The sequence below is a fragment of the Hordeum vulgare genome, chromosome 1H, assembly GCF_904849725.1.
Source record: "Hordeum vulgare subsp. vulgare chromosome 1H, MorexV3_pseudomolecules_assembly, whole genome shotgun sequence".
In the NCBI taxonomy this organism is placed as follows: Eukaryota; Viridiplantae; Streptophyta; class Magnoliopsida; order Poales; family Poaceae; genus Hordeum; species Hordeum vulgare.
Genome location: NC_058518.1, coordinates 22,591,614 through 22,609,500, shown reverse-complemented (window position 1 = coordinate 22,609,500; position 17,887 = coordinate 22,591,614). Strand labels below are relative to the sequence as shown.

The 17,887-nt window shown below is 46.3% G+C and overlaps 1 protein-coding gene and 1 pseudogene across 1 annotated transcript; both read right to left on the bottom strand.

Annotated features, from left to right (window-relative positions):
• Positions 1-677: 677 nt before the first annotated feature.
• On the bottom strand, positions 678-3,523 carry LOC123395817 (annotated as a pseudogene).
• A 12,638-nt stretch (positions 3,524-16,161) lies between these two features.
• Positions 16,162-17,587, bottom strand: LOC123405252 (L-type lectin-domain containing receptor kinase SIT2-like). Its single transcript, XM_045099014.1, has one exon. The coding sequence runs from the start codon at positions 17,548-17,550 to the stop codon at positions 16,249-16,251; it is 1,302 nt and encodes a 433-aa protein (XP_044954949.1). The 5' UTR covers positions 17,551-17,587; the 3' UTR covers positions 16,162-16,248.
• Between the last annotated feature and the right edge of the window lie 300 nt (positions 17,588-17,887).

Here is a 17,887-nt window from a genome sequence, read left to right as displayed (position 1 = left end):
GCCGAAACATATAATTTCGTCCTCAGGGGAAACAGAGCTTTGCCACTCACAGCGATTGTCGAGGGCATTTTCTATGGCACAGTCAAGTATTTCAGAGAAAGATGTGAAAAGGCTGCAGAGCATATCACAAACAATCCTAACACACGGTATTGTGAAAGGGTTATGAAGTACATGGATAAAAAGATGAAGAAAGCTCAGACACACAGTGTTGTCGCCATTGGAAATCTGGAGCGTAGGTTCGAGGTCCGCTTGGCTAACAACAAATTCGGATGTGCAAATGCGATGAGAACGCATGAGGTGATAATTGGAAATGAATTGTGGCCAACGTGCGTGCACGTGCAACAAACCAAAGTTGCTTCACCTACCTTGCTCGCATGTACTTTCTGCTTGTGGGCTGCTAGGCCTTGACGCAATCTCGTTTGTGTCTCCATATTTTTTGAAGCAGGCAGTTCTCAATACCTGGACAGGTGAGCTGTTGGGTTTCCGATCAATGGGTAACTTCAATACCGTTGACCCTGCTGAAAGGGTATATATACCACACCCTGCACATATGCGTGCGAGTAGAGGGAGGCGGCAGTCTCAGCGCATCCGAAATGACATGGATGAATCGGAGGCGCGCGGACAATGCATTTTATGTAATGAATTTGGGCATACGGATAGTAATTGTCCCACTTTCGTTACTGGAGGCCCGAGGCGTGGACGAAGCAGCCGGGGAAGAAGAGGAGGAAGAGGGGGCCAAAGAGGACGTGGAAGAGGGGGTGCAAGAGGCTGAAGAGTTTAAGATTTATGTAATAGCACTATGTTTTAAGTTTCTAAAACCACTATGTTTTAAGTTTGTAATAGCACTATGTTTTAAGTTTCTAATACCACTAAAAGGGTCAAAATGGGTTCATTCCATGCTCAAAATTGAGAGGAAGGTCAAAACAGTGAAAAAAAAAAGTTTCCCGCCCAAAGGCCACCTGTCGGCTCAGAGGAGGCCGACAGGGACCTGTCGGCTACGGGCAGGCCGACAGGCCCCCCTCCCCTGCCGACGGCCCCCTCCTGCCTCCTGTCGGCTAACTGGTGGTCGACTGCCACCTTTCGGCCAGTGGCAAGCCGACAAGTGGCAGTCGGCCACTGGGAGGCCGACTTTATAATATTTTTGAAAAATTTCAAATAGACACATTATTTTTCAAAAAGATTTAAAAAAAAAGCAATATTTAAAAAAAATTAGCCGGAACAGCAGCCAGATCGGCGAGAAAAAAAAAAAGAGCCAGATCGGCGTGAGAGCAAAAACAGCTAGATCGAATCAGGGAAAAATCCATCAGGGGATATACATCCATCAAAAACAAGGGTTGAGGAAAAGCAAAAGCTAGCATCGAGAGTTGTGTGTGGCATTGTTAGAAAAAGAGCCAAAAAAGTCTCAAAAAGTCCCTCCCATAGGGACTTCTTCCTTTAGTCCCAAATACCCCCTTTTAGTCCCTAAAAATCCTACTGCTAGGTACCCAATGGTACCAACCACATGTGTGGTCTGCTTATCAGCTCCATGATCGTAAAGTCTTGCAAGGCCAAAGTCACCTAGTCTCCCATTCTGGAGTACGTTGCTTGCTTTGATGTCACGGTGGATGACCACTTTCTCCCATTTCTCATGGAGGTAGAGCAAGCCTGATGCAATATCCTTTATTATCCGAAACCTTTGCGCCCAGTTTAGTATAAGCATTTGATCATCACAATACAAATACTTATCAAGGCTACCATTCGACATGCAGTCGTACACCAAAAGGAGTTCATCTTTTCTCCTACAATAGCCAAGCAACTGAACAAGGTTACGATGTCGGATGCGGCCAATACTGACAACCTCAGCAACAAATTCCTTTAGACCCTGTCTGGAGTCATGGGATACCCTCTTCACAGCAACCTCTAGTTTAGTTGATGGAAGGGTCCCTTTATATACCTTCCCAAACCCTCCTGCACCAAGTAGGTGTTTGTTCTTAAATCCTTCTGTGGCATGGTACAAATCCTTGTATGAGAACCGATGTGGCCCGAACTCGATCTCCCAATCTTCTTTTAGCTCGCCATACCTCATTTTTCTCCTCACAAGTAAAATGACCATAGAACCTACAGCAAATACGAAAATTGCGCTCGCTATAGGTAGGATGATTTTCAGCAGCTTTGATTGATACTTTGGATGAGGTAGCTTTGGCAGTTTTGCAATATTGATCAGTGGGGTTGGTTTGTTTATCCCAAAACTCCAACCGAGCAAATAATGTCGTGAGTCGACCTCTCCACCTCAAGATGAGAAGCCGATGTAGGATGGATCTTGCAATACACTTGAGAGGTCATAATCTGCCATAATCTGCCGAGATGAGTGGCCTTTTAGGTTTCTCCATTTGAAGGGGAGCCGTGGTCACGCTGATTTTCTTGGCTTCACCATTGTAGTCCACCCACACTTGCATTGCATCACCACTAGCAAGAACCATGTCTTGGAAGGTACCATTGCTATCATCATAGTATCCTGCAGGGTAGGACTCTATAGACTGGAGGCTGTTGATGCCGATACCTACATGGTTGGTGTTGTTGTCTTTGAACTCGATGCTTAGGACGGTGTCTAGCTCGATGGCAAAGATGTGGTTGCTCAAGTTGTCTGTTGTTCTGGGAGTTCATGAGGTCCAAGTATGGATTGGCCAGTGCACTTGAGAAGTTCATGCTTGGGGCGACGACGAAAGCCAGGCCTTGTCGGCTCATGATGGGGTAGCTGGAGTGGATGGCAAACACAAAGACGACTGAGAAAGACTGCACGACATCATCATGCGATTTGCGGAAGTGCATCGGAGTTGGGTAGAACGCATGGAATTTTTGTCCAAAAGGACCATCTCTCGAAACGATTTGCTAAAAGGACCACATGCGGTACCCAAAGACAAAAAAGACCTCTCCTCGCATGGCGGAAGGCGCGCCAGACGACACGTGGCACCTGCCTCCACCAGCCGAGGCGGCTGGGACCTACCGCCACGGTACCAGGCGGCCGGCCGTATGCCCTCTACGTCTCTTTGGCAAAAGCATGGCGACAAATAAAATGAGAGGCTCCCGGTGCCCTCACGCATGGCTCCAAAGTCCTACATGCGGTGCCCTCACGCATGGCTCCACAGTCCAAGCGCATGCAGGACATACGCATGGCTCCACAGTCCAAGCGCGTGGCGGCAGGCGGTTGGTGGCGGCAGGTGCCACGTGTCGCCGGGCGCGCCTGCCGCCACGCGAGGAGAGGGGTCTTTTTTGTCTTTGGATACCGCATGCGGTCCTTTTTAGCAAATCGTTTCGAGAGATCGTTCTTTTGAACAAAAATTCAAACGCATGGCCTTTGCAACCAAGTGCGCCATTGGTTAGCTCAAGGAGTCCGTTCAACATGACTGAAGCAGCCTCGCTCGTCGACGGTGAGGTTAGTACCGGCTGTGAAGCCATGGTACAAGAGTTGGTCATCACTTGCTGTAGTGAAAATCGCAAGCTCAAGGCCAAAGCAGAGGAGGAAACAGAGGAGGAAGAACTTCATGTGAGTTGGGTGCTTTTCTGTGCTTGTTGGAGCAGACTGCAATTCTATTTAATGTGATGTGAGATGTGGTCGAGTTGCTATCCTGCCCTCTTTTTTCCACAGGCATTGTCGTCTGATATTACAATGCTGGTACTTTATACTAAAAACACGTTTTGAAAAAACAAGCTATACATGACTTCAGTGCACAATCTTACCCTTGTGGTTATAATTTATTTGCAGAGAAGGAAATTCTTGGCCTCTCGTCTCATGACTTCAGTGCAAAAGTCAGTCGTCCTTACTTTTCCATATTCTCCACTACACATGGCTTCATATACGAGTATATCTGTTAGAAAAGCAACTTATCTCTATTGAAGGTTCAATGAACATATATATATATATATATTACACGTGACTTGAGGTGCAAGGAAAGTAAACATAGACTAATAAAGACTGCTAGACTAATACTAATAGACTAATAAGGACTCCGAAAGCCACAAATCCTCTCGTATATAGCATTAAAAAACATATTAAGAAAATTAAAAAAAATCTGAAATTTTGGGATATGAAACCTGGTTGGCCGTTGCACACCCGTGTTCAGTCTCGTGAGGAACGGGTGCCCGTAGTAATGTCAGTAAAAAGACAAAAGAAATTTGTATGTGTAGAAAAAATAATCTGAATGTAACGTATGCTGGACAGTAATTCGTATGCCATGTAAACCATGGACACCCATTCCCCACAAAAATGAACATGAGTATACAATGGATACCCACGTTTCACATCCCAATTTTTTTGTTTTTTAAATTTTCTGATATTTTATTTAATGCTATTTACATATACGGGTGTGTGGCACCCGGGTGCTCCAACGCATTTCCCCTGAAGAGCCCCACTATTTTTCCCAGGTCATCTTGATACATGATGATTGCACCATTTTTTTTCTGGCTTATATATTAAACAATAAATATTCCACTGTTTCCTGAAAAGAACTGAAACCCAAATTTACACAGCCTGGAGCATAAATCAGAATAAAAAAATATTAGTTATGTTTTACTTATGGTACAGTTATTTATCATTACTAGATAAAGGTGAGCAATCAACCTAATATCTGCTACACACATAGCTTCAGTAATTTATTCGAGGGACTGGCCTAATATTCATGTGTAAAGATTACCTACCATTAGCAAGGAAGGAGTATGACTTTCAGGATAGAAAATCGACAGCGTTGCCCTCTCCTTCACCGCTGCCGCCAGCTCCCCTAGGCCCTCGCAGCTGCCGCCAGCTCCCCTAGGCCCTCCCCGCCACCCCCCTCTCCCCTTCCCGAATCCGGCCCTGTGCCGCCTCCGCGGGAGGTGGACGGGTCGGCGCGCGACCCCCCTACCCTTCGGCCGTCTTCCTCCCTCATCCCTCCCCGCCGTCGCCGGCGGGCGCCCCCGACGCAGGCCCGGGTGGTGCTGGCGGTGACGGGACCTTCAATACCCGCGCGCGCGGCTCCCTTGCCCGGGGCATGGGGCGGTGGCGGTGCTACTCGGCTAGGCGACGGCCCGATCACCTAGCGGTGGTGGCCGGCAGCGCGCGAGGTGGTGGCATGGCCCTTGGCGGCGAGGCGGCATGGTGGCGCGCCCTCGGCCCAGATCTGGGCCCTGCGGGCCCATAGGGGTCCTAGCGGGCTGGTCCCTGTCATGGCTTCGCCGTCGTCGGTGTGGTGAGGAGGAGGAGCAGCTCGGACCAGGGGGGCATGCCGATGGCGTGCCTGCTGCAGCGCGACGGCGGGAGTTTTACAGGCATGGAGGTCCTGGCCGGGCCTGGTATGCTCCTGCTATTGTGTCCGATCGGCTACCGTCGTGGACGGTGGAGGTTATGCTCTCCCGTGTGCCCACTGTGTTGCGGCCCCTAGCCCCGCTCCAATTCTTCATTGTGCAGACTTCATCTCGTGGTGTTGTGGTGAGACGGCGTGGAGGCTTCAAGACCGCTTTGGCGCAGGATGGTGGTCAATTTGGTGGCGGGCTCCAAAGCATTAGAGGTGTAGGTTGGGATCGGAGGAAACCCCTGTCGGCCTGGCTGACACCGACGTGGTGGCGCTTGTGGGTGTCGCCGGACCTTCCCGGAGGGCGTCGGGGGCTACTCTTCCTCTTGCCTCGTCGCGCTTCAGAGCCCTGGAGCTTGGTGGGAGATTTTTGATGGGCGCAGTGGTCGCGAAGCTTCTTCGTTTCTGTTGATCTGTCGTTGTCGGCATTTTCTTCTTTTATTTTTTTCTCTTTCGTTTCTTTTGGGTGAGACTGTGCTGCTTCCACCCCAGCACCCATCGTTGGCTGTATCGGTAGGTTTTTTTGTAATACAAAGCGGGGGAAACCCTTTTTCGTAACTTTCAGGATAGATTTTTTTTAGGGAATGACTTTTAGGATACATGGTTAGGCAAGTCATGGAAATATCTTTCCTGTGCTGTTATAAATTATTTGCAGCCACGCATGCCTTCATAGTTTACTTCATGTGCGTCGTCTTTGCTTTTCCATATTGACTACTACACACATGGCCTCCACAAGTCAGTCGTCTATGTCGCTTTCCATGGCTGCACGTTCATTTCATGATAAAGGCAGCCGTCTAGTATGTAGAATTCCACATTGGTCATTGTCAGAAATTGTCAAAGGACTACCCTTTCTCAATAGTGGGAGCTTTATTGACTCCAACGTTGCATCGAGACGATACGACTGCAAAGAGTTCACACAGTACAAACAAAGACGAACTCACCGCATAGTGCAATGTACTTGGCACAAGTGGGGAGTACTTCACCACTGCGTCAGGTTGAACTCACACGTACAAAGATCAAAATGACATGGTTCGACAAAAAGAGGACAACAAAAGATATTGGAGGACCAATCCGAGAAGACTAAACCATCACATCTGGGATAAACATCTCATCGTCTGCTTTCTCCAACAGGATACATGCCATTGCAAAATGCCCATTGTGCTCCGGTTGTTCAAAGCAAAAACCACGGATGGAACCAGTATATGAGTTCACCATGGAGGCATGTGTTCGTTTAGTGGCACACCACTTGAAGGCATGTGTTTCACTTGTTCAACACAACCCGACCACCATCGCAACAGTCTTGAATCGCATTACTGCGGTGCATGAGTGAACTTTTTGTTCAGGTGGACTCAACCTTCATCGGGCTATTCCCTTTTCCTGAAAAAAGAACATAATGTGGTGCGTTTGGGCCTTTAGGGAATGTTGTCTTCCCTACCACTGCAGATACACTAAGGACTAGGCGCCACGCTACTGCCCAACAAGCACATAGCGCCTTGCTGAACACATGTAAGTACTTGTGTAGTTGTGTTCTCCTGAACATGCCCTACATGTCTAGGTCTCATTCTTAGAGGTTATGATAAGATAAACTATATGAGATAAAAGCTTTTGATACTAACGAAGAATAGTTTTAGTAATCCGTATGATCCATATTATTTGTCGCTGAAACATATGTATCTAGCACTGAAATACGTCTAGATACATCCATTTGAGCGACATAATATGGGTCGGAGGGAGTATATAGGTCCTCCACATGTATGAATACATTGCACGTAATATATTGATCTGATGGTAGAGTTTGGAAAAAATGTGCATCTAAATTGGAATAAGAAGAAAGTGGAATTTACACCATCAAGGCTGCACGCAAGTCATCTATTGAAACTTCATTCTGCATCAAGGATGGAATGTTGAAGCTCATCTGTGTCAGATTTAGATCAGGGGGTGGCATATCACCATTGAGATACTGCATAGCCTGCCTCATGTTGGGCCTTAAATTGACTAATGGGTGTGAGCATAGCAATCCTAACTTCAAAGCTAGGCATGCCTCATCAACATTGTACGCACCTTGGAGCTTGGTATCCACTGCATCTGTGAGAAATCCTTGGTGCCAATGGTCAATCACCCAGTTGACCAAGGTGAGTTGGTTGCCTTGTGATGTTGGCTCGATGGGCTTCCGTCCACAGGTGACCTCGAGAACAAACATGCCAAAGGAAAACACATCACTAAGTGGGGTTGCTTTGTTGCTGTGTGCTAGCTCAGGAGCTAGGTACCCAATGGTGCCAACAACATGTGTAGTTTGAGGGCCAGTCTCGTGGTCATATAACCTTGCTAAGCCGAAATCACCTAGTCGCCCATTCAGTCCATCATCGAGGAGCACATTGCTTGGCTTGATGTCTCGATGCAATACAACTTTCTCCCATTCCTGGTGAAGGTAAAGCAAGGCAGACGCAATGTCTTTGATGATTTTGTATCTCTGGGCCCAAGTTAAAGTAGGCTTCTTCTCCTGATCATACAGGTACTTGTCAAGGCTTCCATTGGACATGTATTCATACACCAAAAGAAGCTCAGCCTTGCGACGGCAATAGCCATGCAACTGCACAATATTGCGGTGTTGGAGGCGGCCGATGCTCGCAACCTCAGCGACAAATTCCTGGGCCAATAGCTCCTGTGCGACGTCTTTCCTGGGAATTGGAAGCAGTGCGACATCTTTCGATGAAATAGCTCTCGTGCGACGGTTTGCAGGGAGAAAATAGCTCATGGCCACACATGCGGTAAAACCTTAGTCAACTAGTCCAATTTACGTTATGTCATGTCTTACCTAATTTGGGTCCAAATTAATTAGCACCGCATCTCGTGAAACTGCCCGACTACAACTGTCCGAAACTGCCCGACATCTTCAGCTCCGGCGGCTACGGCGGAGGAGCCCCCTTTCGGCGGCGGCGGCCATGGTGGTGAGTGAATTCGATACTCTAGTCCCAATCCCCTCCGCCTTGTAGATCTGAGCTCTCTGTTTTGCTTGGTGAAATCGATAGAAGGTGAGAGGGGCGGCGCGGTGAGAGGAGCCCGTGGTCAGGTCGAGAAGGAGCCGCCAGATTCAGCTTCGAACAGGTAATGCGCCTCCCTTCCGCCCATTTGTGAGTGCAATCTTTGCTCTGTCTCACGCTGCCCGTCCGCCTATAACAGAGGGAATGCTGCTGAAACATTTGAATTTGCAATCAATTTCTTTCCATCGACGGCAAAATTAGTTGATGGTAGCATTGAGAACATCCAGAGAGACACAATTGTGAAATGGGAGGTTGATTGTGCAGAAACTGATCCCAATGAGATACAGTCGATGGAAGAGAAGGCAGTGAGGAAATTGGTGGAGAAAATTGGGGAAACTGTACTTTGGGGCCCAGAGCAAGAGGTTTCACTATTGCGGTATGATGATTTCAAAGGAGAGTATGTCAGAATTGAACATGGTGAAGATATTGTTGTTGAAATCGATAGGCAAGAGGGCTGGGCAAGCCTCAGGGCTGAATTTTTTGCTGAGCTCGTTGATCTGAATATTGACTCGAAGGTAGGTTATGTGCCGTCACACTTGGCTATGCAGAAGGCAGATGATGATTGGGCTTCGCAGAGTCATATCGTTCCCGTTATTACGGATCTAACAGTAATAGCCGATGGGGCTAATGCACATGCAGAAGAGGGAAATGTTAATGTTGCTGATTGGAATGCAGTTGAGTTGGAGGAGCCTACTGATTTGGTCATTGCACCAATTGCTGACACTGAGATGGCCAAACTATTTGGCATTCCAGTCGATGACAAAGATGAGGAGGAGAGGGATGAAGCTAATACAAGTGATAATGATGACAGAGAATTGAGTGATGTAGATGAACATTTGATGAAAGATGCTGCAGATGATGTAGATGATGCACATGATGAAGAGCTAGTGCATGTGTATGACAAAGAAAACCCTGTCATTCGAGTGGGGAAGTTGTGGCCAAACATGGATGAGTTCAGGTTGTCTTTCAAGACTTATGCAGTCAGACATCAGTTTGATGCCAAGACAGTTTGGACTGATAGAAATAAGTTTTATGCTAAGTGCAGAGGTTTTGATGGTAGTGGTAGGAGGGCTTGCAAGTGGTACATATGTGCTAGACTGCAGCCTGATGGAAGTACTGTCAGGGTTAACCAAATCCCTAATAAACATACCTGTCTCACAAGTTCACAGAAAAAATCAAGCATGACATCACAGATTTGGGTTGCAGAAAAGATAACTCCAATTTTGGCCAAAACACCCAACACTACTGCAAAAAGACTCTAGGTAGACTTGGAAAAGTTGTACCCCATTAAACTACATTATACCACAGTGTGGAAGGCTAAACAAAGGGCAATGAAGAATTTGTATGGTGATTGGGCAAACACATTTAGGCTGCTTTTCAATTTCAAAGCAGAGGTGGAGAAAAGGTCACCTGGCAGTGTTGTCGAGATAGATACTGAGGTATCAGAGGATGGCAAGGTTTATTTCTCCAAATTTTTTATGGCTTTAAAGCCTTGCATCGATGGCTTCAAAGCAGGATGTCGTCCATATTTGAGCATAGACTCATCATTTTTGACAGGCAAGTGGAATGGTCAGTTGGCAGCATGTAATGCTCTAGATGGACATAACTGGATGTTTCCAGTTGCTATTGGCTTGTTTCAGTCAGAGACAGAGGCTTCATGGACATGGTTCATGATGCAGTTGAAAAGATGCTTAGGGCCAGTGTCACCTTTGGCAATACACACAGATGCCTGCAAAGGTCTAGAAAATGCAGTTAAAAATGTGTTCCCACATGCTGAGCAAAGGGAGTGCTTCAGCCATTTGTGGATGAATTTAATCAAAAAATTCAGAGGAGATGAATTTGGGAGAATGTGGCGAGCAGCAAGATCTTACACTAAACAGACACATTCATACCATCTTAGTAAGGTAATGGCAACATGTGAGGAGTTTGGTACATGGTTGAACACCTACCATTCTTTATTATGGTACAGGTCAGGATTCAACACTGCCATCAAGTGTGACCATATCAACAACAATTTGGCAGAAAGTTTCAACAACAAGGTGAAGCAGCTAAAAGATTTGCCTGTGCATTACATGGTTGATCAAATCAGGATCATGCTCACGCGGCTATGGGAATTGAGAAAAAAGATTGCTGATTGTCTGCAAGGTGATAAACTTCCAGCAGTGGTGCAACAGGTGGTCAACAGAAGCAGAGGTCTTACACATTTGTCTGTTGAAAAATCATCACTGTGGGGTGCTGAAGTTAGAGATAACAAGACTGGAAGGAGGCATGTTGTTAACACTGAATTGCATGATTGCAGTTGCCTCGAATGGCAGGCCACTGGTAAACCATGTGATCATGCCATTCTATTCTTAGCCGGCCAACCAAAGATAAATATGCATCCATATCTGCATGAGTATTATTCGGTAGCAAAATTCAGAGCTGCATATGCAACTCCAATTCCACCTCTTACAGATCAGGAACAGTGGCCAGAAGTGCCTCTTGAATATTCCATGTGTCCTCCTCTAACAAAAAGAAAGGCAGGCAGACCTAAACAGAGTAGATTCAAAGCATGGTTTGAAAAAGGTGGGAGTAGTAAGAAGGGCAAGAAGCACAAGAAAGATGCAAAGCCAAAAAGGGCTCAAAAGGGTAACAAAAACAGATGCAAAAGGTGCCAAATACTTGGGCACAGAGAGGGATCCAGACTATGCATTTTCTCTCCTCCTAATCCGAGAAAGTATGTGCTTGTTTATTTGTGTTTGTTCATATTTTGTTAAATTATAAATACGTGGCATGCTTTGTTGTTTTCAGGAGGAAGCTTCCAAGTCAGCCTATTGTTGTTGAACAGTGTTGGCCAACAAAAAGAGCAAGAGTGAGTGGCAGCAGAAGGCAAACAAGTAAGTGGATGGAACAGTTTGGTGCTGCAAGTGACGAAACTAAAGCTGTGCACACTGTCGAAACTGAAGCTGTGCACACTGTCGAAACTGAAACTGAAGCTGTGCACACTGTCGAAACTAAAGTTGTGCACACTGTCGAAACTGAAACTGAAGCTGTGCACACTGTCGAAACTGTCGAAACCGAAGCTGATATCGAGTTTCATGAGGCGATAGCATCGAGTCCAGTGAAGAAAACCAAGATGATCAGTGAACTTGTGTGTGTAGTACAACCAAAAACAAGAAATGCCAAGGCGAAGAAGGGTACACGGCATGGTCGGAAGAGATAGAACTGTTGATCATTTGAAATTTATGGCATGTAATAAAAAATTTTGGGCACTATGTGCCGATGTACCCACATGTTTCCATCAAAACTTGTTTGATTATTATTGTTTTCAATCTGAATTTCAAATTTGATGAAAAATAAAAATTTCGGTTTAAATTCAAATTTGGAGTAAGTTGAACTTTTGACTCGGGTATGATGTTTCAATGCTACCACAACAACTCAAATATGGTTGTTATGTCATCATTCTGAGCTCTTTTGTTAAGTTAGAGCCATAGTCATGAAAAATGTGTGACAAACGACCTCATAAGGTAGGGTAAACGTCATCTTCTTAAAGGCATTTTCCTGCATATGTATATAAACCATGTTTATATATATATTTGGTTGCTATGCAACATAATAGGACTATGGGCACAAGTTTTGATTTTTTTTTTGAATTATTTGTGCTCATTTGAAAAATAGTCAACTTTTTCACAAAAACGTTGACCGACTCAAAATCAAAGTTTATATTTTTGTTTGCTAACTATGTGATGTAAAATGACAACGTGTGCTGGTTTTATATTTTTTTGATTTTTTTTGAATTAATTATGTTCAACCTTAGCTCGTTTCGTCGATATCGTGAACGTGTGAATTTTGGTTTTAAACTTTGCATATAACAAATTTCCATTTTTTTTATAGCAACTCAGTTGAATAACTGCACAATGTGCGCTGGTTTTGTATTTTTTTGAATTTTTTTTGAATTACTTATGCTCTACCCTAGATCATTCCATCAAAAACATCAATTGTGTGAATCTTTTTCATTTAAACATGGATATAACATGAATCAATTTTTTATAGCAACGTAGTTGCATCAGTAGACAGTGGGAGAAAGTTTCATATTTTTTTGATTTTTTTTGAAATTTTTGTGCTCAACCCTAGCCCACTGCAACCCTAAACCCCGAAAACCCCATCCTAAACCCCTCCATAGTACATTGTACATTGTAACAAAATCTCATCTTCTTGAAGGCATTTTCCTGCAATTGTATATATACCATGTTTATATTATTTTTTTATTGCTATGCAACATAATAGGACTATGGGCACAATTTTTTATTTTTTTATTTTATTTTTTTTGAATTATTTATGCTCATTTGAAATATAGTCAACTTTTTCAAAAAACGTTGACCGACTCAAAATCAAAGTTTATATTTTTGTTTGCTAACTATGTGATGTAAAATGACAATGTGTGCTGGTTTTATATTTTTTTGATTTTTTTGAATTAATTATGTTCAACCCTAGCTGAGTTCGTCGATATCGTGAACGTGTGAATTTTGGTTTTAAACTTTGCATATAACAAGTTTCCATTTTTTTATAGCAACTCAGTTGAATAAGTACACAATGTGCGCTGGTTTTGTATTTTTTTGAATTTTTTTTTTGAATTACTTATGCTCTACCCTAAATCATTCCATCAATAACATGAATTGTGTGAATATTTTTCATTTAAACATGGATATAACATGAATCAATATTTTTATAGCAAGGTAGTTGCATCAGTAGACAGTGGGAGAAAGTTTCATATTTTTTTGATTTTTTTTGAATTTTTTGTGCTCAACCCTAGCTCACTACAACCCTAAACCCCATAACCCCGGAAACCCCATCCGAAACCCCGCCATGTTTATAGCCGTCGATCATTGCTGAGTCAGCGGTTGGATCTGACCCCGCCATGTTTCTGATCCGCCCGTGATCCGCATGTGCTGATTGGCTGGCGAGCGGGGGTTTGGATCGAGGGCCCGAGTGAGGGCCTGTCCGTTGGATCTAGTCAGTTCGGTGAAGATCCGACGATTGGAAATGAATCAGTGCATGGATGTGGCGTACGCGCCTCTGACTTCGTGTGCTTCTTTGTTGCATGACACGCGTCGGTTTTTCTGCATGCATGCACGCGTCGCATCAGAGCCATTAGCAGCGCATCGAGGACCGCAATCTGAATGGGCTCTAAATATGAGGGGGGCGTGCTCGACGCGGTGCACCGGCGAAAGTCTGAACGGCGAGCGTGCTCGACGCAGTCCTCGACACAGTGTGTGAATCGGCGACGCACCCTTTGATCCAATAGGAAAACACAAATGGGTGGCATCCATTAATTGTTGCAACTAAATCGACGAACCGCAACCGACGCAGCCCAAAACCTGCTATTTAACCCTCCTCTGCCCCGTGCACATCTTCATCTTCCTCCTTGCCCTCCTCACATCCAAGCAACCGCAAGCCCCGGCATGGAGTTCCACGGCCCGATGTTCCAAGCGCCCGGCACCAGGCCGGAAAGGATGTACCCCGCTGGGGTCGTCGTGGAGAACCAGCTCCGGGTCTGGGCCATGTCGCGCTGGCGGGGTGGACGGGAGTTCGCGGGGCTCTTCCTTCGCGCCCTCTATCGCCACCTCCCTGTGGGAACTCCGCAGATGTTCACCATCGACGAGTCTCGCATGGGAGGAATGGGCATGATCGTGCGCTTCCGCAACCCCTACGACGCGTATCACCTCCTCGGCCGTGTCTGGTTTGGCGGGTGCGAGTTCATCTGCTTCACCACCTAGAACATCTTCACCGACCTCGACAGCATCTGGCCCAACGAGCACGCCATGCACACCCTCCCCTACAACCTCCCGCCGGCCGACGACGAGGAGTGCAGACGCGCGCCCGTCGCCCCTCCATGCCAGGTTTATCGTAGTTTAATCATTCTTATCTATCGTATCTGTAATGTTAAACACTATCTTATCTGTAAGTTTATTGTAATCGCTCGTACTATTGTGCCCTACGTACTGTTGTGCCATATGCCCGTGCCCGTTTATATCGGGCCCGTTTATATCTTACCTATGTTGTGCACATCTATGTGTTTATCTGGGGCTATCTGTCAGTTTATATATTTATCAGTGACCGTGACGCAGTGCACCAGGTATTGGGCTGATCCTTTCTTCTCACCATTCATGGTTCTGTGTTTATCTTGTCACCATTCACCAGAAACTAATCTCTCGTTTGGTTGACCCAGGAGCAGCAGGGCCCGGAGCTGCAAGGCAGCAATGGAGGCGGGGACAATGGAGCGCAGCCGCAGCGACCAAGGGGCTCCGGTTTGGCAGCCAGAACCTGTTCCAGCCGGGCCCGTTCCAGCCAGAACAGGCGATTCTGCAGAAAAGAACAGCGAGTAAGGGCCAGAAAAGAAGCAGCCAGAACCTGTTCCAGCCACTGTTCCACGCATCACAGGCGTTCTCAAGCGAGTAAGCCCCAGAAAAGGAGCAGTCACAAGACGTGCCCGACGTTCCTCACGTGTAGTTGCCCCGTGTAGTACTTGCTCTGTAGATTTTACACTTGTATCTTGCAGGCCGCTTAGGCCATGTTTGTAAATAATACAAATCAGATTAGATGTTCAACCCTGTTAAGATAAATGAACTTGGATTGTTGTATATAATCCGTCGTTTTTATTTCCTATTGAAAATCATACATGACCAGTCAAATAATTTTGGGCCTGGTTATTCCTATTGAAATCAGTAGTACCTTTTGTAAATTATACCTTTGGGCCTGGTTATAATCCGTCATTTTTATTTTGGGCCCAACATCTATTCGCCAGCCCACGAATAATTTTTTTGTACTGAAACTGAACTTTCTTCGGTCTCGCACTCGGCAGCCCAATTTTGTTTTTTTACTGCAAACTGAATTTGGGCGTGTACTCTATTAACTGAAGAACAAAAAACAGAGGAAACATAACATGAAAACTGAATAATTTGTGTTCCAAACTGCTGATTCATTTAAGATACATGAACTTGTCATGACGCACAAATCACATCATCTACACTGGACAGACCTAAATGCCCCCTCTAATGACGATGAATAGCAAGTAAAACATAAACAGAGCAATGACACAACAATAAAAAAACATTGTCATGATATTTGCTTGCTTCTGCAAATCGATCATCTCCCTTTGATTTTTCTTTATCTTCTTCAGTTCATCGGTCAGTTCAGACTCCAAGTACCTCGCCATCGGCACAACTCTGCCCGCCCCTCTGTCCGAGCTCCCCCAATTCTCCATCTGCGGCACCCCGCCCAAATTGAGCTCCCAGGTTGCGGCCACGCTAGAATCAATGTAGCCCTCAGATTTAATCATGTGAACATATTCATCAATCCACTCGAAATGTGTGCATTTCTTCAGGATCTGCAAACCACAAAATGAACCCTAAATCTCAAATTCGAGGAGAAAAAACAAAATATGGAGAAATCAAAGCAAACAACAGCGAAAGAACGGGCTTAGAACCGAGATCTAACCATGCCATCCCTTCCTGCCATTGGTTTGCTCAAGCATTTCACAAACTCCCGCCCAAGATTGCCATTCTCATCCGTCTTAGTCAGCAACCGTTTGAGAGGCTCTGGGCGTGGGCAGTTAGGGCACCTTGTGAGCATCACTGGACCATACTGACGCCAGTTTGATTGCGTGGCCGAGGAGGTGGACATCTGCACTAGGTCGCCGGAGACCCGAGGAAGAAGAAGAATGGGGAGAGGGGAAAGCAATGGGCGGCGGCGGACGGACGGGCACGGGCGGAATCGCTTCTAGCCGCGACGAGGTAGGTCCCGCGCTTACCGGACAAGTGGTGGGTCCCGCGCTTACGTGGATACGTTGTGGGTCCAACCCATAACAGCTAATGAGGATATCAGTTCAGCTTAAGGACCATGTCGCACAGGAGCTATTTACTCGCTCAAAAGTGTCGCTGCCGCGCCATTCTGTCGAACAACGTCTCATTCCATCCAATTCCCAGGAAAGACGTCGCACACGAGCTATTGGCCCCAAATTCCTTCATCCCCTGCTTAGAGTCATGGGAGATCCTTTTCACAGCGATCTTCATTTTAGACTTTGGAAGCACACCCTTGTACACCTTTCCAAATCCTCCAAATCCCAATAGATTCTTGTTCTTAAATCCCTTGGTGGCGTGAAACAAGTCCTTGTATGAAAACCTATGGGGCCCAAATTCAGTTTCCCAATCTTCTCTAAGCTCGGCATACCGTAGTCGCCTTCGGACAAGGAGAATGACAGTGGCGCCCACAGCAAGAACAAATGCTGCGGAAACTATTGGCAGTACGATTTCCAGTACCTTGGATCTAGGCTTGGGGCCTTGACGAGGCGGCTTGGGCAGCTTGGGCAGCTTGGTGATGTCAATTGCTGGAGCAGGCCTGTTGATGCCGAAGCTCCAACCAAGCACATACTGGCGCGAGTCGAATGAGCCCGTTGAGGCAGAGAAGCCGACATAAACCATATCTGGGAGCACCGTTGAGAGGTTGTAGCTGGTGGAGAGCAGTGGTTTTGTGGGTTTGGCCATGTTTATGGGAGCCAAGCTCACACTGATCTGCCTGCGTCCTCCATCATACTCCACCCACACCTGCATCATTTCATAGCTCGCGAGCGTCAGGTTTTGGAAGTTACCCTCGTTGCTGTCATCGTAATAGCCGGCGCTGCTGGAGTTGACGGAGACGAGGTCGTTGATGTCGATCCCGACATTGTTGTTGTTGATGTCCTTGAACTCGTCATTCCAGTTGGTGTCGAGCTCGACGGCGAAGAAGCGGTTGGCTGGATCGCCGTTGTTGTGGTCGTTGATGAGCCCCAGGTATTGTGTGGGCATGGTGTCAGAGAAGTTGCTGCTCGCGGCGACGACAGAGGCCATGCCGTGGCCGCAGGTCTGGGCCTGGACGCAGTAGATGGCAAACACATAGGAGACAGCGAAGGACCGAGGCGCCTGAACTGCTGTCCCGTTGGGTGTCTTCCCGAAGTAAAATGGAGTCGGGTGGAAAGCATGACCTCTGAGCCGGAAGGTGCCGTTGGTCAGCTCAAGCAGGCCGTCTGGAGTGATGGTGGCGACGCCGTCGAGGGTGAGGTTGGTGTCTGCGAAGCCGGAGTAGACGAATTGGTCTTGTTGCCCGGTAGCAAGCTCTGAAAGACCGAGGACTAGGAGGAAGAAGAAGAAGAGGAGATGTTGAAGCAAGGTGGGATGCTTAATGCTACTCATGACTCCTGTTGAGCAGAAGTTACTAAACGAAATGAAGAAAGATGGATAAACATAATCACATAAGCAAGCTTGCCCTGTACTATTTGACTGTATTTTGCTGCAGTTGGTCAGATTCTCTGGAAAAGCATCCCCTGACCAACTCCTGCAGTATTGATTGTATTGTGCACTCCAAAATATTGTTTCTTTGGATCATACTTTTGTTGGCTTCTATCAAGCCCGTGTGGACTGAGCTAGAAGCGAATCAGGTTTACACTGCAAAGTCAAGGTCAATGAAAGCTAGTTGTGATGTCGGTGTGCCGATATTTCTCTAGTTGTGGTTGGTGGAAATTACCTCGCT